This window comes from Sinocyclocheilus grahami, unplaced genomic scaffold, assembly GCF_001515645.1.
Source record: "Sinocyclocheilus grahami isolate Dianchi unplaced genomic scaffold, SAMN03320097.WGS_v1.1 scaffold862.1, whole genome shotgun sequence".
Taxonomy (NCBI): domain Eukaryota; kingdom Metazoa; phylum Chordata; class Actinopteri; order Cypriniformes; family Cyprinidae; genus Sinocyclocheilus; species Sinocyclocheilus grahami.
Window position 1 is genome coordinate 394,598 of NW_015506041.1, and position 24,262 is coordinate 418,859.

General features: G+C 37.5%; 1 protein-coding gene across 1 annotated transcript in view; it reads right to left on the reverse strand.

The window, feature by feature from the left end:
- LOC107563215 (retinoic acid receptor beta-like) overlaps positions 1-23,992 on the reverse strand; it is a 105,417-nt gene extending 81,425 nt beyond the window's left edge. The window contains exons 1-2 of the mRNA XM_016248029.1: positions 23,464-23,992; positions 7,180-7,328 (exon numbers count right to left, since the gene is read on the reverse strand). Coding sequence (XP_016103515.1) covers positions 7,180-7,328; positions 23,464-23,593 — 279 coding nt within the window. The 5' untranslated portion in view covers positions 23,594-23,992. The remainder of the gene's footprint in view (positions 1-7,179; positions 7,329-23,463) is intronic.
- Positions 23,993-24,262: the final 270 nt, after the last annotated feature.

Consider the following 24,262-nt stretch of genomic DNA (forward strand, 5'->3'; position numbering starts at 1 on the left):
TTTGAGACTTTAGTCTTTGTAACTTCAGGGATCTTATCTACGCAAAATCAGCTTGTAACGCTCCAAAGAGAAAGGAAAACTTGAAATCGCATCATATGACCCCTTTAAAAGATTGACCAAATTTAAGAGTATGTCTGAACACTGCATAGAGCTTCAATTTAAAATAATAATAATCATTATAAATAATAATAATAATATAGACTGAATTCACCCCGATAACCTCTTTTCTGCTAGAGCACTCAGTTGATTTATTGAGAAGTCAAAACGATAAAATTGCACATCCCTTTAAAAAAAAAATCCCACTTATAATAAAAAGACATGTTGCATGGTGCACAGTGTCAGAAACATAAGTATGTGGTATATTTAACACTTCCATTATTTATAATTGATTATTTATTCAAAACAGAAGCCTTTGAGAGTGACATTATACAGTATCCCATTGCCTAAATATTTGCTGCAGGCTTCAAATCTAGTGCAACCAGCCCATAATGTACTAGAGTGTGTGTTTGTGGTTATAGATTTATGTGTCTTTGTGACAGTATATCCAGCACACCAGCATCCAAATCCAACAAAGCATGCCCATGTCAGACACACACAATGAACATTTAGCCTTTTTTTCCCCTTTTTTATTTTTGACAGCAGAGAAACATGCATGGCTCTGTATTATATACTTGAAATGTGTGTGTAGTTCAGCTGTTCAAATGTCTCCACAAGGATAGTAAAAACAGGTTTTTGGTCCCCATGAGTAAAACAGCTTAAATTACACTGAATTATTTACTTATTTGTGTGTGTGTGATTTTAGATCCTGTGGCTATACAGCACCCTCGACTCGCCTATTGTTCCATGAAGTTCATCCTTAGAAGTTCCTTACAATGGCGCTGTGCCCAGAGGGACGTATACTGTATATGACACAGAAACATCCTATAATCCTTATTCTAATCCTCATTCGAAGCTGTTAATGTCACCCATTCTAAGGCAGTCTGGCTAATATAGACTGAATTCACCCCGATAACCTCTTTTCTGCTAGAGCACTCAGTTGATTTATTGAGAAGTCAAAACGATAAAATTGCACATCCCTTTAAAAAAAAAAATCCCACTTATAATAAAAAGACATGTTGCATGGTGCACAGTGTCAGAAACATAAGTATGTGGTATATTTAACACTTCCATTATTTATAATTGATTATTTATTCAAAACAGAAGCCTTTGAGAGTGACATTATACAGTATCCCATTGCCTAAATATTTGCTGCAGGCTTCAAATCTAGTGCAACCAGCCCATAATGTACTAGAGTGTGTGTTTGTGGTTATAGATTTATGTGTCTTTGTGACAGTATATCCAGCACACCAGCATCCAAATCCAACAAAGCATGCCCATGTCAGACACACACAATGAACATTTAGCCTTTTTTTCCCCTTTTTTATTTTTGACAGCAGAGAAACATGCATGGCTCTGTATTATATACTTGAAATGTGTGTGTAGTTCAGCTGTTCAAATGTCTCCACAAGGATAGTAAAAACAGGTTTTTGGTCCCCATGAGTAAAACAGCTTAAATTACACTGAATTATTTACTTATTTGTGTGTGTGTGATTTTAGATCCTGTGGCTATACAGCACCCTCGACTCGCCTATTGTTCCATGAAGTTCATCCTTAGAAGTTCCTTACAATGGCGCTGTGCCCAGAGGGACGTATACTGTATATGACACAGAAACATCCTATAATCCTTATTCTAATCCTCATTCGAAGCTGTTAATGTCACCCATTCTAAGGCAGTCTGGCCTGGATAAGCTATTTTTGCTTCCCCTTCTCTCTCGTCACATGATGCAGAATGAGTGTGTATATGGATATGTAAATCTAATAACGGCTACAATAATCATATTCTCAAGTTGGGCCGCAACTAATGATTATTTTGATTAATCTATTGATTATCTGCTTGTCCTAAATAGGGTCGTGGGGATGCTGGAGCCTGTCCCAGCATCTTGGGCCAGTCCATCACAGGGCTCACACACATCTGGATTCATCAGAATTATGTTATCAGATTACAAAAATTAAGTACTTGTAATTTGATTATATTACATTTTAAAATGGTCATAATTAGATTACTGTTACTTTTTAACAGATTACATGATAACTTATTATTCACACAATGGCTTTTTCTTTTTTTCTCTCTTTTAATTTTTCCTTCCTGGCCATGTAAAGGTCATGTAAATAAATTTGTGATCCATGCTTCTAAATTCGGGGCCAAAAACACCTCTCGGTCAATTCGACCATGTATGAGAGAAATAATTATGCAATTTACTAAACACTGCTGATATATAGCTGTGAAACTGTCTTCATCATATCTGACTTATAGACAAAAATCTTGAAAACCTGAAAAATCTTCAATGTGTAATGTCATTGATGTTTTCACGTATATTAATGTTTGTTCATGTAATGCAGGGAGTCCTAAAGTTTTTTTTAAATAATTTAACAACACGTGAATACTCAAGGTGCTGTAGACAGACCTGCTTATTTGCACATTCTATATTAATTAATTGTTTAAATTAAATAATGTTGCTACATTACTAGGAAACAGTGAACAGCCTGCAGTTAAATAATTAAATATATTTTATGTGGTGGAAGAACTATTTATTCAGTTTATTAATCGAAATTACTTTTTAATCTCTTTATTGAAAATTGCAAAACTTTGCTCTGTGTTCTGAGACTCCTATGGAGTTTAAATTTCATATTTTCTGTGTTACTTTCTTCATGTTTTTCATTTCTTTCCTTGGTTACAGATTACCCTTACCTTGTTTCTAGTTTTGTTTCTTGTTATCCTGTGCATTTATAGCCCTCTGTTTCTTTCAGCTTATGTCTAAATGTGTTTTGGTACCGTTTGCTGTATCCTTGCTCTGTTGTCTTCCTTTTGTTTTGATTCTGGATTACTTTTCTGTTCAAAGCCTGCAGTTAGAGTCACACCGCAACTCATCTTCTTCCTGCAGCTGTAACAGCACTACTGTGACCACTGCTACTATAACCTGTATAACACACAGCCTTGAATGGCTTGCTTCTTTAATTCCTAGGCATTTTTGCTAGTTATGACTAATCTATTTCTTGCCTGAAAATGTCCAATAAGAGGAGGTCACTGAAATAAATTAATTAGTAGTTATTTGGTCATTTCTTTTTTAGATCACTGGTATGCAGGGGGGGATCTTTCCCTAATGAAATCTGAAATATATGTTTTTATATGAAATATGAGTTTTTTTTATACCTATTCTAATGTTCCCTGTATATTATATTTGAAAATTCAGCTAAGAAAAAGATCATTTAACAAGATGAATGCTGCAGCAGTACATTAATATAAATCCTGAAGTTCTCAGAGGTTATTTTCACCCCAATCGATAGTGCCACTTGTGTTTGTAGGACAAGAGAGTGAGTTTGCAGTGTGGGACGAGAGACAGTGTCAAGGGAAGGCAAGTTTATTTATTTTCATAAAGTTTATAAATCATTTCATACACAATGGTAATTCAAGGTGCTTTACATAAAAAATATTTTAAATAATAATAAAATAATCATAATAGATGATCACTTAAAAATTGGGTAACACTTTATTTTATGGACCAATTCTCACTGTAAACTAGCATGCATATTACTAGCATGTTGGCTGTTTATTAGTACTTATAAAGCATATATTAATATGCCTTATTCTGCATGACCACATTTTAGATCCCTTAACCCAGTGGTTCTCAAATGGGGGTACGCGTACCCCTAGGGGTACTTGGGGGTACTGCAGGGGGTACGTGAGAGAAAGTGGAAACTGACATTTAGGAATAAATCATGAAAATAGGTTATTGTATTTTTATATGAAATTAGGACTACACAAAAGTGCATAATAAGTCATAAATTTAAAATGCATTTCAAATTATTAGAGTTATTTATTGAGACCCGGATCAGGAGCAGTGTCTGCGCGCCAAATAATGTAGGTTAGAGATTGCGATAAAATGGATAGGTGGCTTCTTAAAAGGGGACAAGCTCCTCTGAGAGAAGACGAACATGCTAAAAAAAAAATCAAAACCAGAGCCTCAAAAATACCGCCAGTTTCGTGATGAATACATAGGGATGGGATTTACATCTACTTCACATAACCCTCAGCACTGTGCTTTTTATGCGGTGAGCTGTTAGCTAACAGCGCAATGAAGCCATCTCATCTTCAACGGCATCTCCGGACTAAACACCCACATCAGGTCGGGAACTCACTGGAGTTTTTCAGAAGAAAATTTCATGAATTTACATCATGACAAGAGAACATGAAAAAAGCCACAAGTGCATCAGCAAAAGCAGTCAAAGCATCTTATGCTGTGTCTTTACTTTTGGCGAAAGCTAAAAAGCCATTTAGCCTGGCTGAGAAACTGATCATTCCTGCTGCAGCTGTGCTCGCTGAGACCATGCTGGATAAAACAGCAGCAGACAAGATCAAAACTGTAATGCTGACAAGATGGGGACTGATATAGTTGAGCAACTGTTGGATAAACTCAGGGCTGTTGAATCATTTTCACTTCAATTGGATGAATCGGTTGATGTCAGTGGACAGGCACAATTGGTTGCTTTTTCGAGATATGTGGATACCAGCAACATTCGCGAACACACACTTTTTTGCAAAACACTGGAGGGGAGAACAACTGGAGAGGATATTTTCAACATTGTTAATTCGTTTTTCTTAGAACATGAAATCAGCTGGAAATCCTGTACCAGTGTGTGCACTGACGCAGCAGCGTCAATGACGGGTCGTATCAAAGGCCTCATCGAGCACATAAGGCAGAAGAATCCTGACATCCTGTGTACACACTGTGTTATACACAGAGAAGCCCTGGCATCAAAGAAGATGAGCCCAGAGCTTAATTCCGTTTTGAATGACGCTGTCAAGGCAATAAATTCATAAAGTCGCGACCACTGAATGCACGTCTGTTTCCGAGATTATGTGATGGGATGGGATCGGAACACACCGAACTCCTTTTACACACCGAAGTCCGCTGGCTTTCGAGAGGCAAAGTACTGAATAGGCTGTTCGAGCTGCAAAATGAGTTGTGTTGCTTTTTGTCAGACAATGCGTCCCCTCTTGCCACTTTGTTTAAGGACAATAATTGGATTGCCAAACTAGCATATCTAGCAGATATTTTTACTAAACTGAACGAGTTGAATCTCAGTCTGCAAGGCAGGGACACTACGATTTTGAAACTTTATGACCGAGTTGGTGGTTTTCTCAAGAAAGCGGAGCTGTGGAAGAGACTGTGCAGAGGGCGATTTTAGCTGTTTTCCTCAGTTTGATAGCTTCGTCGTAAGTGAGAATATGGAGAGAGAGACACAGTAAAAACCTTTCTGGATGGACACTTAGCTAATGTGATTTCAAGTTTCAAATCATACTTCCCTGATGTAAGAGAGAAGTCTGAGCAACTGGATTGGGTTAGAAACCCATTTACACTTTCCCAAAGCAACCGTGGCACGCTACCTGTTCACCTGAGGGAGGAGCTATTGGATTTATCCACAGACCGTGGGTTGCAGACTACTTTTGAAAACTGTTCCCTGACAGAGTTTTGGGTGTGTGTGAGGAGAGAGCACCCTGAGCTAGGGAAAAGTGCTTTGGAACACCTACTCCCATTTGGCTCTACCTACCTCTGTGAAACCTCATTTTCAGCAATGACCCAGATAAAAACTAAACAAAGAAACAGACTTTGCCTTGAAAATAGTCTGATAACAGCTGTAGCTTCCCTGCCACCAAGAATGTCAAAGATCTTAAGAGAAGGACAGGCCCATGTATCCCATTGAAAGGATCACTGACAAATTGACACAAATGGGCATACTAGACTTGTATACTGAACTGTTAGTTAAAACACACTGAAACTTAGTTGAAACAGACTGAAAAAAATGAACTGTTGAAAAATTGTTAAAAAATGATCACAATGAACTTGTATTGGACTGAAAAACACTGATTTACCTATAACTGTTATGCCTAATACTTAAGAGATTACATAGTAGCGTAAAGCTACATACAGAAATGTTTATAAGAAATAAACCTGCTCCGGGGGCATCATATATAATAACTGTCTCGCTTTTATTCTTATTCAGGACTCAAATTGGCACCTGCTGGCTGCTACACTGTTTCTCCAGCCTCTGGGCTCCCTATCATTTCACTGTATTTTAAAGCAAAATGTTGTTGTCTGGTCAAGGGGTACTTGGCTTGAAAAAAATCATAAAAAGGGGTACTTAGGCCAAAAAAGTTTGAGAACCACTGCCTTAAACCATACCTAAACTTAACAGTAGTTAATAGTTGCTCATAGTAAAAACTGGACCTTCAAATAAAGTGTGATCAAAAATGGATTTTAAAAAAATTATAAGAAGAAAAATAACAATAAGAAGAAAAGAGAAGAATAAGTGGATGATGCAGTGCATCAGTGGTACAGTAGCATTCTGTAAATGCATACAAAACAGAGTTGTTTTATTCAGATGTGTTATTGGATTTTAATGTGGCTTCTGTTGGAGAGCATCTGATCTTTTCTGGAATCTGATTCCACCTTGATAGTCGCAGATATAAGCTGTGTGTTATCTGAAGGTTTTAAATTCAGTGCACAGGAGCTACTCCTGTTTTGTGGTTTGCTCATGACTCAAATGATACACTAAGGTATAAAAGCTACTGTCTGTTAATTAAGATTTGACAGATGAATTTGGACTCTTGTGTCAAGTGCGATAAAACTTGATATTACTTTAATCACTGTTGCTATGGTTCCAGGTTATAGTCACAAATAGAATATGAACTGACTTCCATTGCATGTATTCAAGCCTCTATTTTAAGCTGTTTTGTGAACAGGACATTTTGAGACTCACACCTGTTAGTAAATGTGCATGTCAATCCCAAACACTGGCACATGTGAATGTAGAAAATGAGTGTTCATATTGCGATATCCTGCAAGAACCCGTGAAACCTGCATTAATCCACCAGACTGGCAGACAACATTAAACATAATTTACCTTAGCCTGAAATTCAACAGCACTCACTGTAAATAATTGAACACAAATGGGTTTTAACCTTATTTTGTTTAGAGGGCACACCTGAGGCCAGGACAGTAGACTGTGCAGGCGAGAAAACTTGAATATTTATTGTATGGGTTCCAATTGGTGGGATGAAAGGATGAATAACATGTTTACCTTGCAGCCTTCACAGGCACTGACACCATAGTGGTACCCCGAGGACTTGTCCTCGCAGACGAAGCAAGGTTTGTAGATACGAGGTGGGGGTAGAGGTGATGGAGGACTGGGGACCAATTCCTCAGAACTGGTGCTCTGAGTCTCAATGGCTGTAGGGGCAGAAAGAGACAAAAAACATAACTGGTGATGATTGAGATGAAAACTCGTGTCTGAGAAAAACATAAAAAATATTTAAATTTGATGTATTTTTATTTTTTTTAGCATTAGTATTACAGCATAATGTAACATTAACATTAAGCTGAACTAAAAAGAAGGGGTCAGAAAACATTTGAATGTGCTATAAAAACAATAACAAATAAGATGGTGAGTATTGCTACTAAACATTTTAATAAACATAAATAATCGGACACAATAGTCCCCCCCCCCACCCCCACAATGACTGACAATGATTTATACATTTATAAGCAACAAAATCATTGCAAATACACTGTAAATATTTAATATATTGCCCAGCTGTAGCTGACAGCTATGCTTCTGAATTATTAAAGTTGGTTTATAGGACAAGATAGACTGATTTCAATCTGTCGTATCTTGATGGAATCATAGTAGCACATGGCTGATAGCCACAAATCAAAAAGCAGGCTTCTAAACAGTGCTCCGTCTCTATGATCCAAAGCAACAAGACTTGCTCGAATTGATTTTTCAACGCACTTCTGAGCACATCAGTTTAGTAAATAACATTACTGAGGACAAATGACTGTCTTGTTTGAGAGAGTAACAGGATAAAGAAACAATGCTTATTGTCAGTGGACGAGATTGATTCCTCAAGCAAAGAACACTGTGTTGAGTAGTTGTGTTTGTGGGTGCAGAATAACAAGGGCTTGTCGTTGAAGCTGAATTAGCTTCAGGCTTAAGAAGTTTAATTTTCTGAGAGACCTTGACCTGGGTACATGTTTACATTTGATTCAGCAGTTTTAGGAGTATGAAGATCTTTTAAATGCTCTTTATACTCGACAACCTTCAAAACAAAGAGATCTGTTTTCTTCTTTGGGAAAACAGATGCCTTTGTAGATAATAAAAAGTCTTTTATAAGCCTTTGTTTCAATATTTTTTATAAGTTTCAAACTGAAATATAACTTTCAACAGCACTAAAGTTTAGGGATGTCTGCTGTTGATGAGCCCTAGAGACAGATCCCCTGTGAAGACTGTGTCAACTAGACGGCCATCGGGACAAGACCACGGGAACCAGACGAGTCCTCTGCACAATCTGTTGTTGCAGCCTGGTTTTGCCATGCTGGTTTCGTCTGGCCAGAGGAGAACTGGCCCCCCGACTGAGCCTGGTTTCTCCCAAGGTTTTTTCTCTATTCTGTCACCGATGGAGTTTTGGTTTCTTGCCGCTGTCACCTCTGGCTTGCTTAGTTGGGGACGCTTGACTGATTGCACAGAAACTATTGGAAGAGAGCTGAACTGGATGATGACATCACTGAATAATCAATGAACTGACTTTAGCTGGAAAAATGACCCTGTTATTGTCCTCTTGCATTATTGACAAAAAAAGCTGCTTTGACACAATCTGTATTGTATAAAGCACTATACAAATAAAGGTGACTTGACTTGTTTGAAAAGAGTGGTCCTTATCCTCCAAATGAACCTCCACAGCAGATGGAGTCCAGGACTATCGTGCACACCAGTCCACCAAATTATGTTTATAGTGTGTTTCTCCACACAATGAGCCATAGCTGTACTGAAGTCAGTGCAGCAATGACAGATAACTGCTTACTTGTTCTTTGCAAGTATCTACTATGTTAGATACTTTAAGCTATTTTTGCTATAAATAGCATAAAAGAGCTAAAAAAGAACTCATATTACTCAATTTTATAAGTAATTCGTTGTGTATTGACAAACATTAGGTAGAATTTACCAAATTTATATTCTGTCGTCATAGCTGTCTTTACTCAACACATGGGATGAAATGTACCCAATCAAACTGAGTGACTTTCTGAAGCACCACAACCTTGTTATACATACAGCTGAAAATTCAGTATACTCAACACATGAGAAGAAGGAAGTGAAGAAACTGTATTCAAACTTAACCGGTTCTTCCATCTATCACGACACACCCGGTTTGAAAGTGCAGAAGATATTTTAGGAATAATTACTTTTACATGACTTCACACGATTTGTTATAAGTCATATACACTTATTTAATTATACTTTTATTTATTTATTAATTGGACATTTTTGGAGCTACTTGTTTGTATGTATGTATGCTCATGAAAAATAAAAACATGAGAATAAAAAAAAAACATGACAATGCCTTGTATTGTCATCTATGAATCAAAGACTTTCGATACACAAAATCCATTATTACACCAAACTCAATAAATACATTTAAAAAAATGTTTTAATGGACCAGACAGCAATCAGGACCCCTGCAACACATTTCCAGACATTTCTCCCTTATGGAACAAAAAATATTTCCTTATATATGAGCGATCAATATATTATATGATTTAACAGTATATGGAAAATATACAGAATAATATATTGTGCTAATATATTTAAATATATTGAACAATACATATGGAATTGACACTTCTCATACATTGAAAAATATGTGACAATATATTTAATTCATGACAATGCCTTGTATTGTCATCTATGAATCAAAGACTTTCGATACACAAAATCCATTATTACACCAAACTCAATAAATACATTTAAAAAATGTTTTAATGGACCAGACAGCAATCAGGACCCCTGCAACACATTTCCAGACATTTCTCCCTTATGGAACAAAAAATATTTCCTTATATATGAGCGATCAATATATTATATGATTTAACAGTATATGGAAAATATACAGAATAATATATTGTGCTAATATATTTAAATATATTGAACAATACATATGGAATTGACACTTCTCATACATTGAAAAATATGTGACAATATATTTAATTTTATATTCAGTAATACACTTCATAACATATAGAAGTACATGTGATAAGAGATGGTACTGCATGTGTACGGCAAAGCATGCTGGGAACTACAAATATGCTGTAAATCATTCCATCAATTGTGAACAAATGTTCAATTATAAGTTTTATAAAACTTTTCGATTACATGTACTGCTATTTTTGTCTTCATTTCTAGATATTTTTATATGTATCAATATATAGCCCTACATGGTCAAAGCATATATTGCAGTATATTGAAAAATATAAGCACTAGTTTCCCATATATGGAAATGTATATATCGCATTATATTTTGCAGTATATATTTTTTGTTTCGTAAGGGCACAGTTCTAAGTCCAGATTAACAGGATAGATAAATCTGGCTACAGTCTCTATTTAAGCACACATTGATTGTGTACAGCTGTAGTCTGTCTCTGAGTGCTTGATTTGGTCGTTTGGACAGATGAATGACTCTTATTGATCTCATATCTCACTCATGCACCTCCCCAGTGACGCTTCAGTGAGGGAAGCCTGATTAAATTAATGGGGGCAGCCTGACATTTGTTTTCATTTCAGTCAAGACTATTAGTGCTGCGGCTTGTGGTAGAAAACAATGCTTTCCATCTAGAGAATAGAGGCACTGGTAGTATCCATGTCAGTGCTCGCAATATTTGCTCGTCTATTCTAATTGTTGAAGACCACCATGAAAACTGATGTGTTTCTACTTAACATGTGAGGACTGAGACTCTATCTTCTTGCATTATTGACAAACTATTTACCCGTTTACTGTAAAGCTGCTTTGACACAACCAGTATTGTATAAAGCGCTATACAAATAAAGGTGACTTGACTTGACTTGACTGAGAGACTTGCTTAACACGTTTAACAGGTACGATTAAACAATCACAATTAAATTAAGAGAGTAATTACCCAAGAGAGCTGTAGTCCACAATCAAAATGGCAAAAGATTGCCTAGTTTTTGGCACAAAACATCCCGAACACAAGAACATGAATGTAGGGGTGCAGATCCATCCATCTTATATGCAAACTCCACATAGAAAGGCCGACGGCACCACATTTATAACAAAATCATAATTGTAGCACTGTAGGCAAAAAAACACAATTCTTCCATTATAACTCTGGGTTATTACACCAGAGAGAAGAAGAAAGATGACATCTGCAGAATATAAATAATCATTCTTACATTTCACTCATTACTGTTTATTTGAAACGCAATGTAGAGACGAGAGGTTCAGGCCACCTGCGGACGCATATGAGGCACATAAAGGCATTTCCATTTACTCTTTCTGGTGGCAGGCTACATTCACCACATGAGGTGCATAGGAACCTCTCTCCATTTTCTGGGCGATTAAATGTCATCGAAGTGGCCGGGCGACTTCCCGCATGCTAACAGGCACAGAGCAGCCAGTAGATGAGTAAAGGACAATGACAGACAGGCCAGAAAGAGGGCAGCAGAAACGGTGAGCTGTGCTGTAACAGAAAGTCTCATGGCTTGTCTCACTGAACTCTTACCCTCTGGCTGAACCCACCACAGGGTCAAACAGGAAACTCTCACACCCATTCCAGACTATTCACTCAATGGGGTGAAAATAAACTGAAAACAGCACTGCTGATGCACACAGTCAACCCAGAGACAGGTCTGACCAGTCGACTGCCACGGAAAGCGAGAGAGAATGGGAATGAGAATAACAATTTTGAAGGAATGTGCACAGGATCCTTTTGGAATTTCTACCAACCAATCCTAAAGGGATTCCCAAATGGATCCAGATGGGAATTGCAGATGTGGATAATACAAAAAAAAAAAAAAAACTTAAATAAAATTCTGTTCAGTCTGGTATAGGATATACCCAATAGGATAAAATGCTTCTGCAGGACACTGAAAGGATAATAAACTTAAAACTACCAAAGTTAAAGCAAGTTATTATTTTAATACAATACTATTACTTTTACACTAGTATACTACTATTAGAATTGTACTAGTAATATAATACTATTATTTATTAACTACCAATAAGAAGTGAAGTGTCCAGATTAATAAATAATTGTTATTTTTATACTTATACTTTTATTAAGCTAGTTTATTTTCAATTTGCATATATCAAGGTCACAAATTAGGCATGGCTCAGGGTAAAAATTCCACTTAAAGTAACATAGTAACATATGGGGCTCCATTATGGGGGATGCAGAGTATGCTGGGCATATGGGCCCAGGACGCTAGGGGGCCCCAAATCACGACTTTGGTCGATAATTTTTTTTTTTTTTATAATTAAAAATAAAAACAAATTTTACATACAAGAACACGTTAACTAATAAAATAGCAGTAAAATAACATAAAAAATTAAATTATAGAAAGTAAGAAGTGAATGTGAGCAAGCTTTCGTCACTTCAAAATACAGCGCATGACGTTAACCGGCGACCGCAGAAAAAAATAACACGATGGATGGAAAGAAACACCTGTCAGGAGCACCAAAGCCAAAACGTAAAAAAACTAGAGATTAATACATTAAAAGAATGAAAGTTTGCCTTACGAACTGGGTTCTTACAAATCAGAATAAACAAAATATTGGAGATGATTGTAGTGACAGACTGAACATGCTAATTGTTATGGCCTCAGTGCGGACACTAGCAGCGAAACGGGACAGCAGATTAGCATAGGGTGACCATACGTCCTCTTTTCCTTGTACATGTCCTCTTTTTGGAGCTAAAAAAATGTATTAATTAAATTAATTTCTTAATCGCCCCAAAATATCCGGGTTTTGGCTGTTTTCTTAATCCCGCTGCCGCTGAATCTCTGACCATTGCCGCCTGCTCCCACAACATGTGTTTTGCTCCCGCGATTTTTGTGTCCACTCCTTTAAACATTCTAATATTGTACATAATTTTGGGCGCATCAGGGAGCCGCTCTCAGTATGAGGAGTATTTAAATCCCTTTTGAATGAGCATTCGCGCTGTTTACTTTCACTTTCGATTTCGCGATCACATGCACTCAGTGTAAAGGGAGCACATCTTACAAGATCAGATATTTGTTAATGAGCTCAGGATCTGTTAAGCAGCAAATACCCCAGCATGGTCTTGTCAGTCATCTCTCCTTATTCTTGACCTGAGATCAGTCAAATCTGACTCCTGCAGCTCTTGTTGGATGCAGGGTTGCCAAGTCCGCGTTTTTTCCACAGAATTGGGCTACTTTTAAACTGTTGCCATGTGTTGATTTTCCCAAGTGGGTTAAAGGTTTGAAATATTGCATACAAATTGCATTTGACTGAAGTGCTTGTATTGAAAGATTTAGCATTCTACCTATGATAAAACTTTCATGGACTTTTACATTAACTGTTCCCTCCTGGTGGAATGACCTGCCCAGCTCAATCCAAGCAGCTGAGTCCTTAATATTTTCAAGAAACAGCTGAAAACACATCTCTTTCATCTTCATTTGACCCTCTAACTCTAGCAGTCTCTATTATAATGCTAATTGTAATTTTATCAGCTTGTTTTTTTATATATTTTTTTTAATTCTAACTACTTGTTTTATTTCAAAAGAAAAAAATAGCCTTTAACACTAGGATTCTCTGTTCTTACTTTCTTCTTATTAAAAATTATCTGCAGTCTGATCTGGCACTCATATCAATAGAGCACGCAGTTACACGATTCACGCCCTTTGATGAAATGTTAGAAAAATGGGCAAGCATGAAAACAAGACGTGTTCAAATGTAATTGTATGTTACCTTTATGTCTGAAAAGTTTAGGACAAGAAACTCTTTTTGCTGGCTACCAGTTCTTTTTTAATGTATAATAAGACTGCAGAGTTAAAACTTCTGTTCCGCTATTCAGTTAAGCTTGTAAGCTTGTGTTTAGCCACTTGTGTTTTTATATTTCTTTATTGCTACTGCCTAGATTGTAATATCGTACTGAGAATACAAATTAAAACAAATACAACAAACAAATCATTACAAATAATTTTAACTGTTAAACATAATTTTTGTAATGATGATTTAAAAAAACAATGAAATAAATAATAAGGGTTGTATAGTAGACTAGTTCAAACTGCAACGATAGACAGAAGCACGGATATATATTTATGTATTAAAGTTAACTAAAACTAAAATTAAAACCTTAAAAACATTTTCGTTACTTGATATAAAATATTTCAATGTTATTTGGAATAATAATACATTATTTCATTCTCTTATTCGGTGTCTTTCAATTTCTTTTATATACGTTAAACACACACACACACACACACACACACACACACACACACACTCATCAGAAAGAAGGGGGCCCAAATTTCTGTCTTGCATACCCCCCTTAAAACTCTTCATGGTGCGTAGTGAAAAAAACAGAACTTGCCAATAAACTTTTATTCCACATTAATCTGGTGACAATGTATTAAAAATAAAAGATGAACAATTAGCACCAAAAGTGTAAATAAGTCTAGGAACAATCACAGTGTTTGTTAGTACATCTTTGTCCGCTTGGTATGTGTCTTCTGAAATGTGCCTCTGTAATTATACCTCTTTTGTTCTGTATGCCATACAAAACAAAAGCAAATGTTTCCATAGTGGCAACTCACCAGAATACATGAGCTACTTAACATAACTGAATGCAAAAAAAATAAACACAGTATAACCACATGGAAAAAAGAAAAAAAAGACAAACGGAGAGAGGGAGAGAGAGAGAGAGGAGCGACAGGCATTTCCTGTTCGTCCCTGAGAGAATGTTCCTGAAGTCTGAACTCTCTGAGGGAGAATATAGTTATGTGATCATAGCTTAAACAAAACATATTTAGTGGTGTTTGGTCAACATTTGAACTAACTGAAAATTAGTTTGGTTTTGGTGTGAGTTATCAGGTGTCTTGTGAGGGTGTGCTGTTACTTCTCTTAAGTGATCAGACTTTTTACCTGGTGAACAATAAGACCACAGATTTAACTGAAGGAAGGTCTAAGTGTGAAACGTTTCTCTACCCGGAGTTAAAAGCGGTGTTTTGAATGACAATAACCTGGGGTTAAGTGCAGTTTGAAAAGCCCTTATGTCTAATGTTGAAAATAATATGAGAAGTAGAAAGCATGAGTGCCCTTGTGAAAAAGAAGTACACTTTACCATAATGTTAAAAAAAAGCATTTATTTCAGAAGTAATATACTTTAAAAATATATACATTGGAACACTACATTGCTGTCACAATTGCTACTGTGGAGGGACGAAGGAGTTGAAGGAAAACAGTCTTTAATGATCCAAACTGGAGGGAAACACAGGGTAGCCAGGAGACACACACATGTAGCATCGGGATTAGACATTTAACACAGCTCAAACTGCAACGATAGACAGAAGCACGGATATATATTTATGTATTAAAGTTAACTAAAACTAAAATTAAAACCTTAAAAACATTTTCGTTACTTGATATAAAATATTTCAATGTTATTTGGAATAATAATACATTATTTCATTCTCTTATTCGGTGTCTTTCAATTTCTTTTATATACGTTAAACACACACACACACACACACACACACACACACACACACACTCATCAGAAAGAAGGGGGCCCAAATTTCTGTCTTGCATACCCCCCTTAAAACTCTTCATGGTGCGTAGTGAAAAAAACAGAACTTGCCAATAAACTTTTATTCCACATTAATCTGGTGACAATGTATTAAAAATAAAAGATGAACAATTAGCACCAAAAGTGTAAATAAGTCTAGGAACAATCACAGTGTTTGTTAGTACATCTTTGTCCGCTTGGTATGTGTCTTCTGAAATGTGCCTCTGTAATTATACCTCTTTTGTTCTGTATGCCATACAAAACAAAAGCAAATGTTTCCATAGTGGCAACTCACCAGAATACATGAGCTACTTAACATAACTGAATGCAAAAAAAATAAACACAGTATAACCACATGGAAAAAAGAAAAAAAAGACAAACGGAGAGAGGGAGAGAGAGAGAGAGGAGCGACAGGCATTTCCTGTTCGTCCCTGAGAGAATGTTCCTGAAGTCTGAACTCTCTGAGGGAGAATATAGTTATGTGATCATAGCTTAAACAAAACATATTTAGTGGTGTTTGGTCAACATTTGAACTAACTGAAAATTAGTTTGGTTTTGGTGTGAGTTATCAGGTGTCTTGTGAGGGTGTGCTGTTACTTCTCTTAAGTGATCAGACTTTTTACCTGGTGAACAATAAGACCACAGATTTAACTGAAGGAAGGTCTAAGTGTGAAACGTTTCTCTACCCGGAGTTAAAAGCGGTGTTTTGAATGACAATAACCTGGGGTTAAGTGCAGTTTGAAAAGCCCTTATGTCTAATGTTGAAAATAATATGAGAAGTAGAAAGCATGAGTGCCCTTGTGAAAAAGAAGTACACTTTACCATAATGTTAAAAAAAAGCATTTATTTCAGAAGTAATATACTTTAAAAATATATACATTGGAACACTACATTGCTGTCACAATTGCTACTGTGGAGGGACGAAGGAGTTGAAGGAAAACAGTCTTTAATGATCCAAACTGGAGGGAAACACAGGGTAGCCAGGAGACACACACATGTAGCATCGGGATTAGACATTTAACACAGCACGCTAGACACAGGAAACGAGGGGATGACGAGAGACACACCTGGACTAAAAGCCGAAGGGAAGGAAGAGCCTGATGGAGACGGAGGGACGAGGCATAGCCGGAGGAGTGGAGTCCCGAGGTAAAGGATGGTCGACCACAGACCAAGGTGGAGCCGGAGGGACGAGGGAGCCCGGTGGAGCCATGGTGGAGCCGCTGGGTCGATGGGCCGAGGTGGAGTCCGGGGCTTAAGAGGCTGGAGGCGGAGGCCAGAGATTCTGCAACCACTGTGACGATGGAGGATGGCAGACCCGCGGAGCTCGCACCAAACTGATGGTGGGCTGAGGGCGAGCAGAGGGGCTGGCAGACGACAGCGGTGGAAGAGGCAGGAGTGGGTGGGTGGGCATTTGTAAGCCTCTGGGCTCTCCCAGCTTAACTTGGGGACAGGAGCCCTCTCTGGACTGGACGTGGGAACAGGTGCCCTCTCTGGGCTAAACTCAGGAACGGGAGGGACAGAGGCCACCGAGGGAGGAAAGGGGGCAGGTCGGTATATCAGTCAATTAAGTTTTCCTCCGCTTTCCCTTCACCCAAATCCTTTCTCAGCTCACCCTCAGCCATGGTGCAGGGGGTGGAGCTCCTCTCCGCGCTCACTCGGTCCACGGCTTTCTCCCTCGTGGCGGGCGTTGAAGCCGGCTCTCGCATCTGGTCTTCATAAGCAGCTCCGGCACCACGGCCGATCCTCAGCTCTGCCACTCCTTGCAGCGATGGCTCGTCTGTCGCGGTGGGCTCGGGCTTAAGCTCCGTGCAGCGGGGAGATGGTGGGCTGGGCACTGGGTCTGGCTGTGTTCTGGATTGGGGGTAGACGCTTTCCAGACACCGGATGATTGCCTACCTCCAGCACAGTCCGGTGGTGTCTGGGAGGTCGACGGGGCGGTAGTAGTTGGCCCTGATCCAGAACGGGGAGTTCAGCACAGCGTTGTCGAACACCGTTAAAATGGCGAGCTGGCTGAACTCCATAGCATACTCCAAGAGGGAAAGGTCCTTGCTGGCAAGGGAGGTAAACCTTACAGTGAGGGAATCCATGGGGCACACAGGGAAAACAGAAAACAAACGCAAAAAATAAACGGAGGGGAACAATGCAAATAAACTATTTAGTCGGTGCGGTGTTCTCACAACTGTAGTACAGTACAGTAGTTGTCACAACTGCTACTGTGGAGGAATGAATGAGCACAGAGACAAAGGAGTTGAAGGAAAACAGTCTTTAATGATCCAAACTGGAGGGAAACACAGGGTAGCCAGGAGACACACACATGTAGCACTGAAATTAGATGTTTAACACAGCACGCTAGACACAGGAAACACTGGGCTTAAGTACACGACTAAAAGAGGGGATGACGAGACACACCTGGACTCAAAGAAACACAACAGAAACAGGAAGGAAACCATATATGGGCATGTCACACACGAGGGAAAACTAGGTCATGGAAGGCACATGGGGAGAAAAACACAACACAGACAGTCTGACAATTGCATGCTATTTACAAACCCGATTCCAAAAAAGTTGGGACACTGTACAAATTGTGAATAAAAACAGAATGCAATGATGTGGAAGTTTCAAATTTCAATATTTTATTCAGAATACAACATAGATGACATATCAAATGTTTAAACTGAGAAAATTTATCATTTTAAGGGAAAAATAAGTTGATTTTAAATTTCATGGCATCAACACATCTCAAAAAAGTTGGGACAAGGCCATGTTTACCACTGTGTGGCATCCCCTCTTCTTTTTATAACAGTCTGCAAACATCTGGGGACTGAGGAGACAAGTTGCTCAAGTTTAAGAATAGGAATGTTGTCCCATTCTTGTCTAATACAAGCTTCTAGTTGCTCAACTATTAAGTGAAAATGTACTTTATGATTTATATTAAATGCCATTAGTTAAACTTTAAAAAAAAGTGCAATATCTGCAAATCTGCACTAAGGTTCACTGAAACTGAAAATGCCCCCTTCTTGTCAAATATCAAATATCAGTCAACAGATTAAGATGTTACTTATATGAATTCTCTGCTACTTTTCTAATGACTCTGCATGGCCCACCCAGAACTGTGTCAGATGCACTGCCCAACCACTTACTCCATCCTTCAGCTCAACAGGTGCAGAACCCTTCAAAGACCCTAAAGTAAACTATGACATTAAGACGGATCCTGCTGGAAAAAAGCCCGTAAAACAAAGAGAGAGGGGGGAAAATTATGAATAATGCAAACAGAGAGATGTGGAAGGTTTCATTTTAATTCTTTAAAAGCTGCTGTAACAATGTGCTGCTAGGCTGCATAGTAGTAGAGAAGAGTAGAGAAAGGTGATCTTCACTTACTATAATTAAGACACGCCAAAATGGTTACACTCGTAGGATTTCAGCAAATACGTAGTTGACATTTTCCTAACTCTTGCATATATTTGTATTTTTAAAAATAATTTACACCACAGGATGAACTGCCTAAAAGCTCAAATGTGATGAGAAACTGTGGAAAAATTTGAATGTTGACTAGCACCTCAAACATTTTTCCTTATGCATACTTCAATTATTATAAATTAAACTTAAATTTTATTGGTCAAAAACAATTAAAGTTTCGGCCATCCTCAGGCCCTCAGGATGGCTGACACATGACTTGTTACACCTCTTTGGTTTTTTATTTTTGGTTGCACCTCCTCCTACAGTTGGTTTACCTTTTTTATAATAAATAAACATTAAGTACCGTGTCATGTTTGTAGCACAAATGGTGAGTTATATACCTAAGTTTTATTACTTTAAAGGGGTTTGTTCAAATCACTAACCCTGAGTATGAGCAATCATAACAGCAAGGCCCTCCCTTAACAACCATCATCTATATATTACATGCAGCTTCATCCCATTTCAAAGTTGTGTTAGAGCTTTTTTATTCCCGCAGTACAGGCGTCACATCACAGATGCACACTGTGCCAATGGGCTTTCAAGTCTGCCTGTGAAGCGCTAAAAAGAGAGAAAAACAGAGAGCGAGCGAGCAGTGGTCGTAATTAGCACATATCACACTAGCATAATGGAGGGAGGTGTATGAACATCTTGCTCTAATCTTTCCAAATGCCTCTTATGATGTTTTTACATGCTGAGGCTAAAGGGTTCAAACATAGCTAAGAGCTCTGATGACAGACTGGTGGTCTGGGAATACTGTCGTTTTGAGCCCAGCACAAATTTGTTGTGTTGAACTGCTTAAATTATATTAGATAGGTTTCCCAAATATCTCAAATCTGGTTGACTTGAACAGAGAGAAGGATTTGGACTAGGTTATGGCAAATAAACTGACAGCTGTGTAGTCTACAGCTCATAAGTCACTATAAGAAAGATTTGAGGACTGTCTCACACAGCATTTTTTTTATTATTATTATTTTGTAATTTGCTATATGTTATTTCTTCATTTATTTTGTTATTTGCTATATGTCATAACACAATACAGTAACAAGTGGCTAAAAAGTGTTCACTAAGTGTATATAGTGAGTAGGATGGTATCTGTACATTTTGAAAATAACCACAAACCTTGCAAGCAAAAATATAGATTCAAAACAATTTTGTTGCTTTGACAAAATATCATTTTTTATTATACTAGAATGGTACTGTATATAGGAAGCTGTATTTTTTTGTCTAAATGCATATGCACAGATTGTGACAAAAAACGCTGCTATCACAGCAATATGCAAACAATGCAATGGAAAAACAAAGTAAGTATTGAAGAAAATTGCCCAGTAATTCTCAGAGGGTGAAAAAAAATCAGCACATTCAAAATACATAGCAAAGTTGAAGTACATAACTGTTCTTGTTTTTTGTGAAGCAAGATGCAGTTACAAATGTGCGAAATATATTGTATCATCGAATCACAATTACAAGTATTACATAAATTGCAATACTAATCAGCAATAAAATATTGTTGAATATTGAGTCTGCAATTTCCCTATATAGTGAATAATGCACAAATGGATCATGCAATTGTTTCAAAATATTTATATATGTCATGTAAAGTAAAAATATTCTGTACATTTCAAATTGTACAGTTGTGCATTGTCAACTACTGAAAAATCCATATCAGTTGACCACTGCTAGTCACAGGTATGACATGAAACACCTGTTAACTAGTTAATGCATATGTCTTTACTCAACACAGATAGAATCTAACTAATAACCTTGGTTTACATGCCAGGGACTATGTCTTCTACAGTCAGGATGCTACTTTATGAATTAACTTAAAAAATATGTATTTTGATATGAATATTCATATTAATGTTATTACTGTACTTTACAATAAAATAAGAATTCAATGAATGAATGAAATGAGTTTGCTTCCATACGTTGAACTGTCAATAACTTAAGGTTTTTATTCAGTTAGTATTATTTCAAACAAGAAACTATGATTATTTTCAAGAAGAATCTCCACTAGATCTAGACTCTTAAAGATTTCTTCCTAATTTAAGGCACTGAGCATCATGTAGATAGAGAACACTATTATATTCTATTTCTCATGACTAAAAATATGATCAGAGGGGGCAGCTGTTTTTAGCAAACTCACAATTTCCATGTCCATAATTAATATGGTAAAGGTTTCCATTATCCAAAATAAGGTCAGCTGACCCTAGTGAAATGAGAATAAGAATTAAATGGAGTCTTATTTGAACATGAATAATAAAAAAAAAGATTTTACCATAACAAATATAAAATTACAATAAATAAATAAGGGCAAACTCATCCTTTTTATCTTTGCACCAATTCATTCTCGCTCTCAATTCATTGCACCACAGATGAACACAAGCTGTTTTATCTGAGCAATTTACCAATACACACTAATGATGATCATTTTCTAATTCACTGAGATGCGAATAAACACATTTAGATTGTGTGATTACTAAAGAATCAGGTGGCCTATAGAAAATAATTTAATAACTCATAGCTGCTGAACCAAAGAACACAATATACAAGACATAATGATGTGTGAAAATTATGCCAATTTCCATTTCATAGTAACGTAGTACAGACTTTGTTTTACTTAAGTGCAGTTGTATTTTAGCCTTAGTCAAGATCCAGTAGGTCTGGGGAAAGTTCAAGATACTGCTCTAGAAGACTATATAATGCGAGTCATCCAGTAAATCAAATGTTATTCAGTCACACTGAGTGAATAGATTGTGGTAATCGCCCCGGTACAGCGTGAACACAGGCATCTCAGGGAGCTTGAGTGGGCTGTTGACACCGTCAGATGTTTGCCGTCCGATAAGGGCCACTTTGCTTTGATTTGTGTCCACTGAGCAAATATGGCCGGGGAAATGACAGTGAGTGTGCACTCAGTGCTATCTTCACGAGGGCCATTAGGACGCAAAAATAAATAGTGCTTTTGACGGTAAAGGACCAAACAGACATTTGGATGACTTGCGTGGAGGATATGCTTTCTCAATAAATGAGTGCTCAAGCAAGCTCAGATAAAAAAAATTTTTTTAACGAATATAGTTGTGTTTAAAAAGTCGGTTTCAGGGGTCTTTTCTGTTTGTGTGCGGGGCTGGGCCGGTGGGTGTCAAAGTCATGAATGTTTACAGAGTACATTCCTAAAGCTGCTGCACCGATCATAAATCACAGAGGGGAAACAGGTTGCACACAGTGCAGATATGTAGTGTTCGGCTGCATCTAAAATTCAGGTGGACTGTGTTTTTGGACATCATAGGCATGTTCCAGGTATTTACATTTTGCTACACACCATAAAGGAACTCGGACTTGTTACAGAACCTAAACTTGTAGAAAGTGAGAAGCTTTATGACATGTAGGCTACATGTTTCATTTACTAACATTCTGCTATAAATAATAGCCAATATTTAATTCTTCATTAGCCCTTTACTGATCAGACATTAACTGATCACTAAAATGTTAGGTAACACTTCACTAAACAGGTTCCATGCTAAAAAAACATTGCTAGTAATTACAATAGTAAAAAGAATAGCATGTAGTTACAAGCAGCTCCACCTACAGTAATGTAAAGGATGACCTCAAAAAGTACTGAAGCAGTGAAACTGCAATACCATGCTACTTTTATAAATACTGTACTTTTGAATGATGACCAAAATAGCATACCATGATATAGGTACCACGTTTAATTTAAATTTACAGAAATTTTATAAATAAATAAATAACGAAAAACAAAACACACAGTAATACTGTAGTACCATAGACAGAGTCGCTTATATGAATACTTTTTTCCCCTGTTCTTACTAATGTATAGTGTAATTTATCATTGTATCATAATTTGTATAATTGTAAACATAATTTCTACGGTGTGTGTGTGTGTGTGTGTGTGTGTGTATATAGAGGTGTCATTATGACCATGATACATTGATGGTATCAGATGGCAATATATAAGTCACTGAATGATTACCACAGTTTAAATAACTCCATATATGTCCAAACCATCGCATTACCATGGTAAGTCATCAACAAAACATAGTAATATTACTGTGCTATGGGTGATTGTATCAGATGGTAACGCCATGGTATTCTAGCATAATACCACTGAACTACATTGGTACAGTGGATTACCATGGCACTTTTTGGTACTGTTAATTAATATGAACCCTTTATTAAAATGAATAATTGCAAATGGGAATTAAAGGCTGATTTATCACGAATTAAACGCCACGCATATGAATCATTGTAAAAGAAGAAGAAAAAAGATAATAAGGGAATACAAGTATAGACCTACAGTGTTTGGTGCGTCGGTGTTGCCAGCTGAAGCACGCTTTGAGCGCTTTCTCCTGTAACATACACGACGAGGAACTGGACGAGTAAAACTCCAGCATGTGTCCCGATAACACATCCATACAGTCAAACATCGTGCACTTTATTTCACTGAAGAATAAAATAATTAAATATCAGTCTGGTTGTCCTTCATTTGTTCACAGAAACTCCATCAAACTCTCACTGTGTTTTAGCACGCGCGAATCTCTCTCTGTTTCCACACAGTCACCAGAAATCATGCGATACATCCCGATCATCACTCGCGGTTTTCCTGCTTTTTCAAAATAAAAACGATCGCTAAACGGACATAAATACGTTTCCACTCGGTGCTGTGTCCCGTTCCGGTTAGCGACAGCGCTTCTCTATAACGAAGGATGCCTTTATAAATATATCGCGTTTATAACGCGCAATGACGGATTTCGGCTCCTGCCTGCGTGCAGCTCATTTCCTACTAGTTCATTCCGACACAATGAAAGATTGAGTTGCCTAATATATGCGAGTGAACTTTCTGTGAACCCTTCCGAGGCAGCTAACCTTCAAATGACCCACACCAGTGTGACATCACCAGCATTCACACACGCACGCTCTCTCTCTCTCTCTCTCTCTCTCTCTCTCTCTCACACACACACACACACACACACAAACCAGCAGCTCCGCAACGCAGGAGAGGCTGAGAGCAGAAACACAGCTCAAAACAGCTTTTCCCTCGAAAGAATATTCCATACACATTAATATTTTCCTGAGTTACAACTTTACTGCAGCTG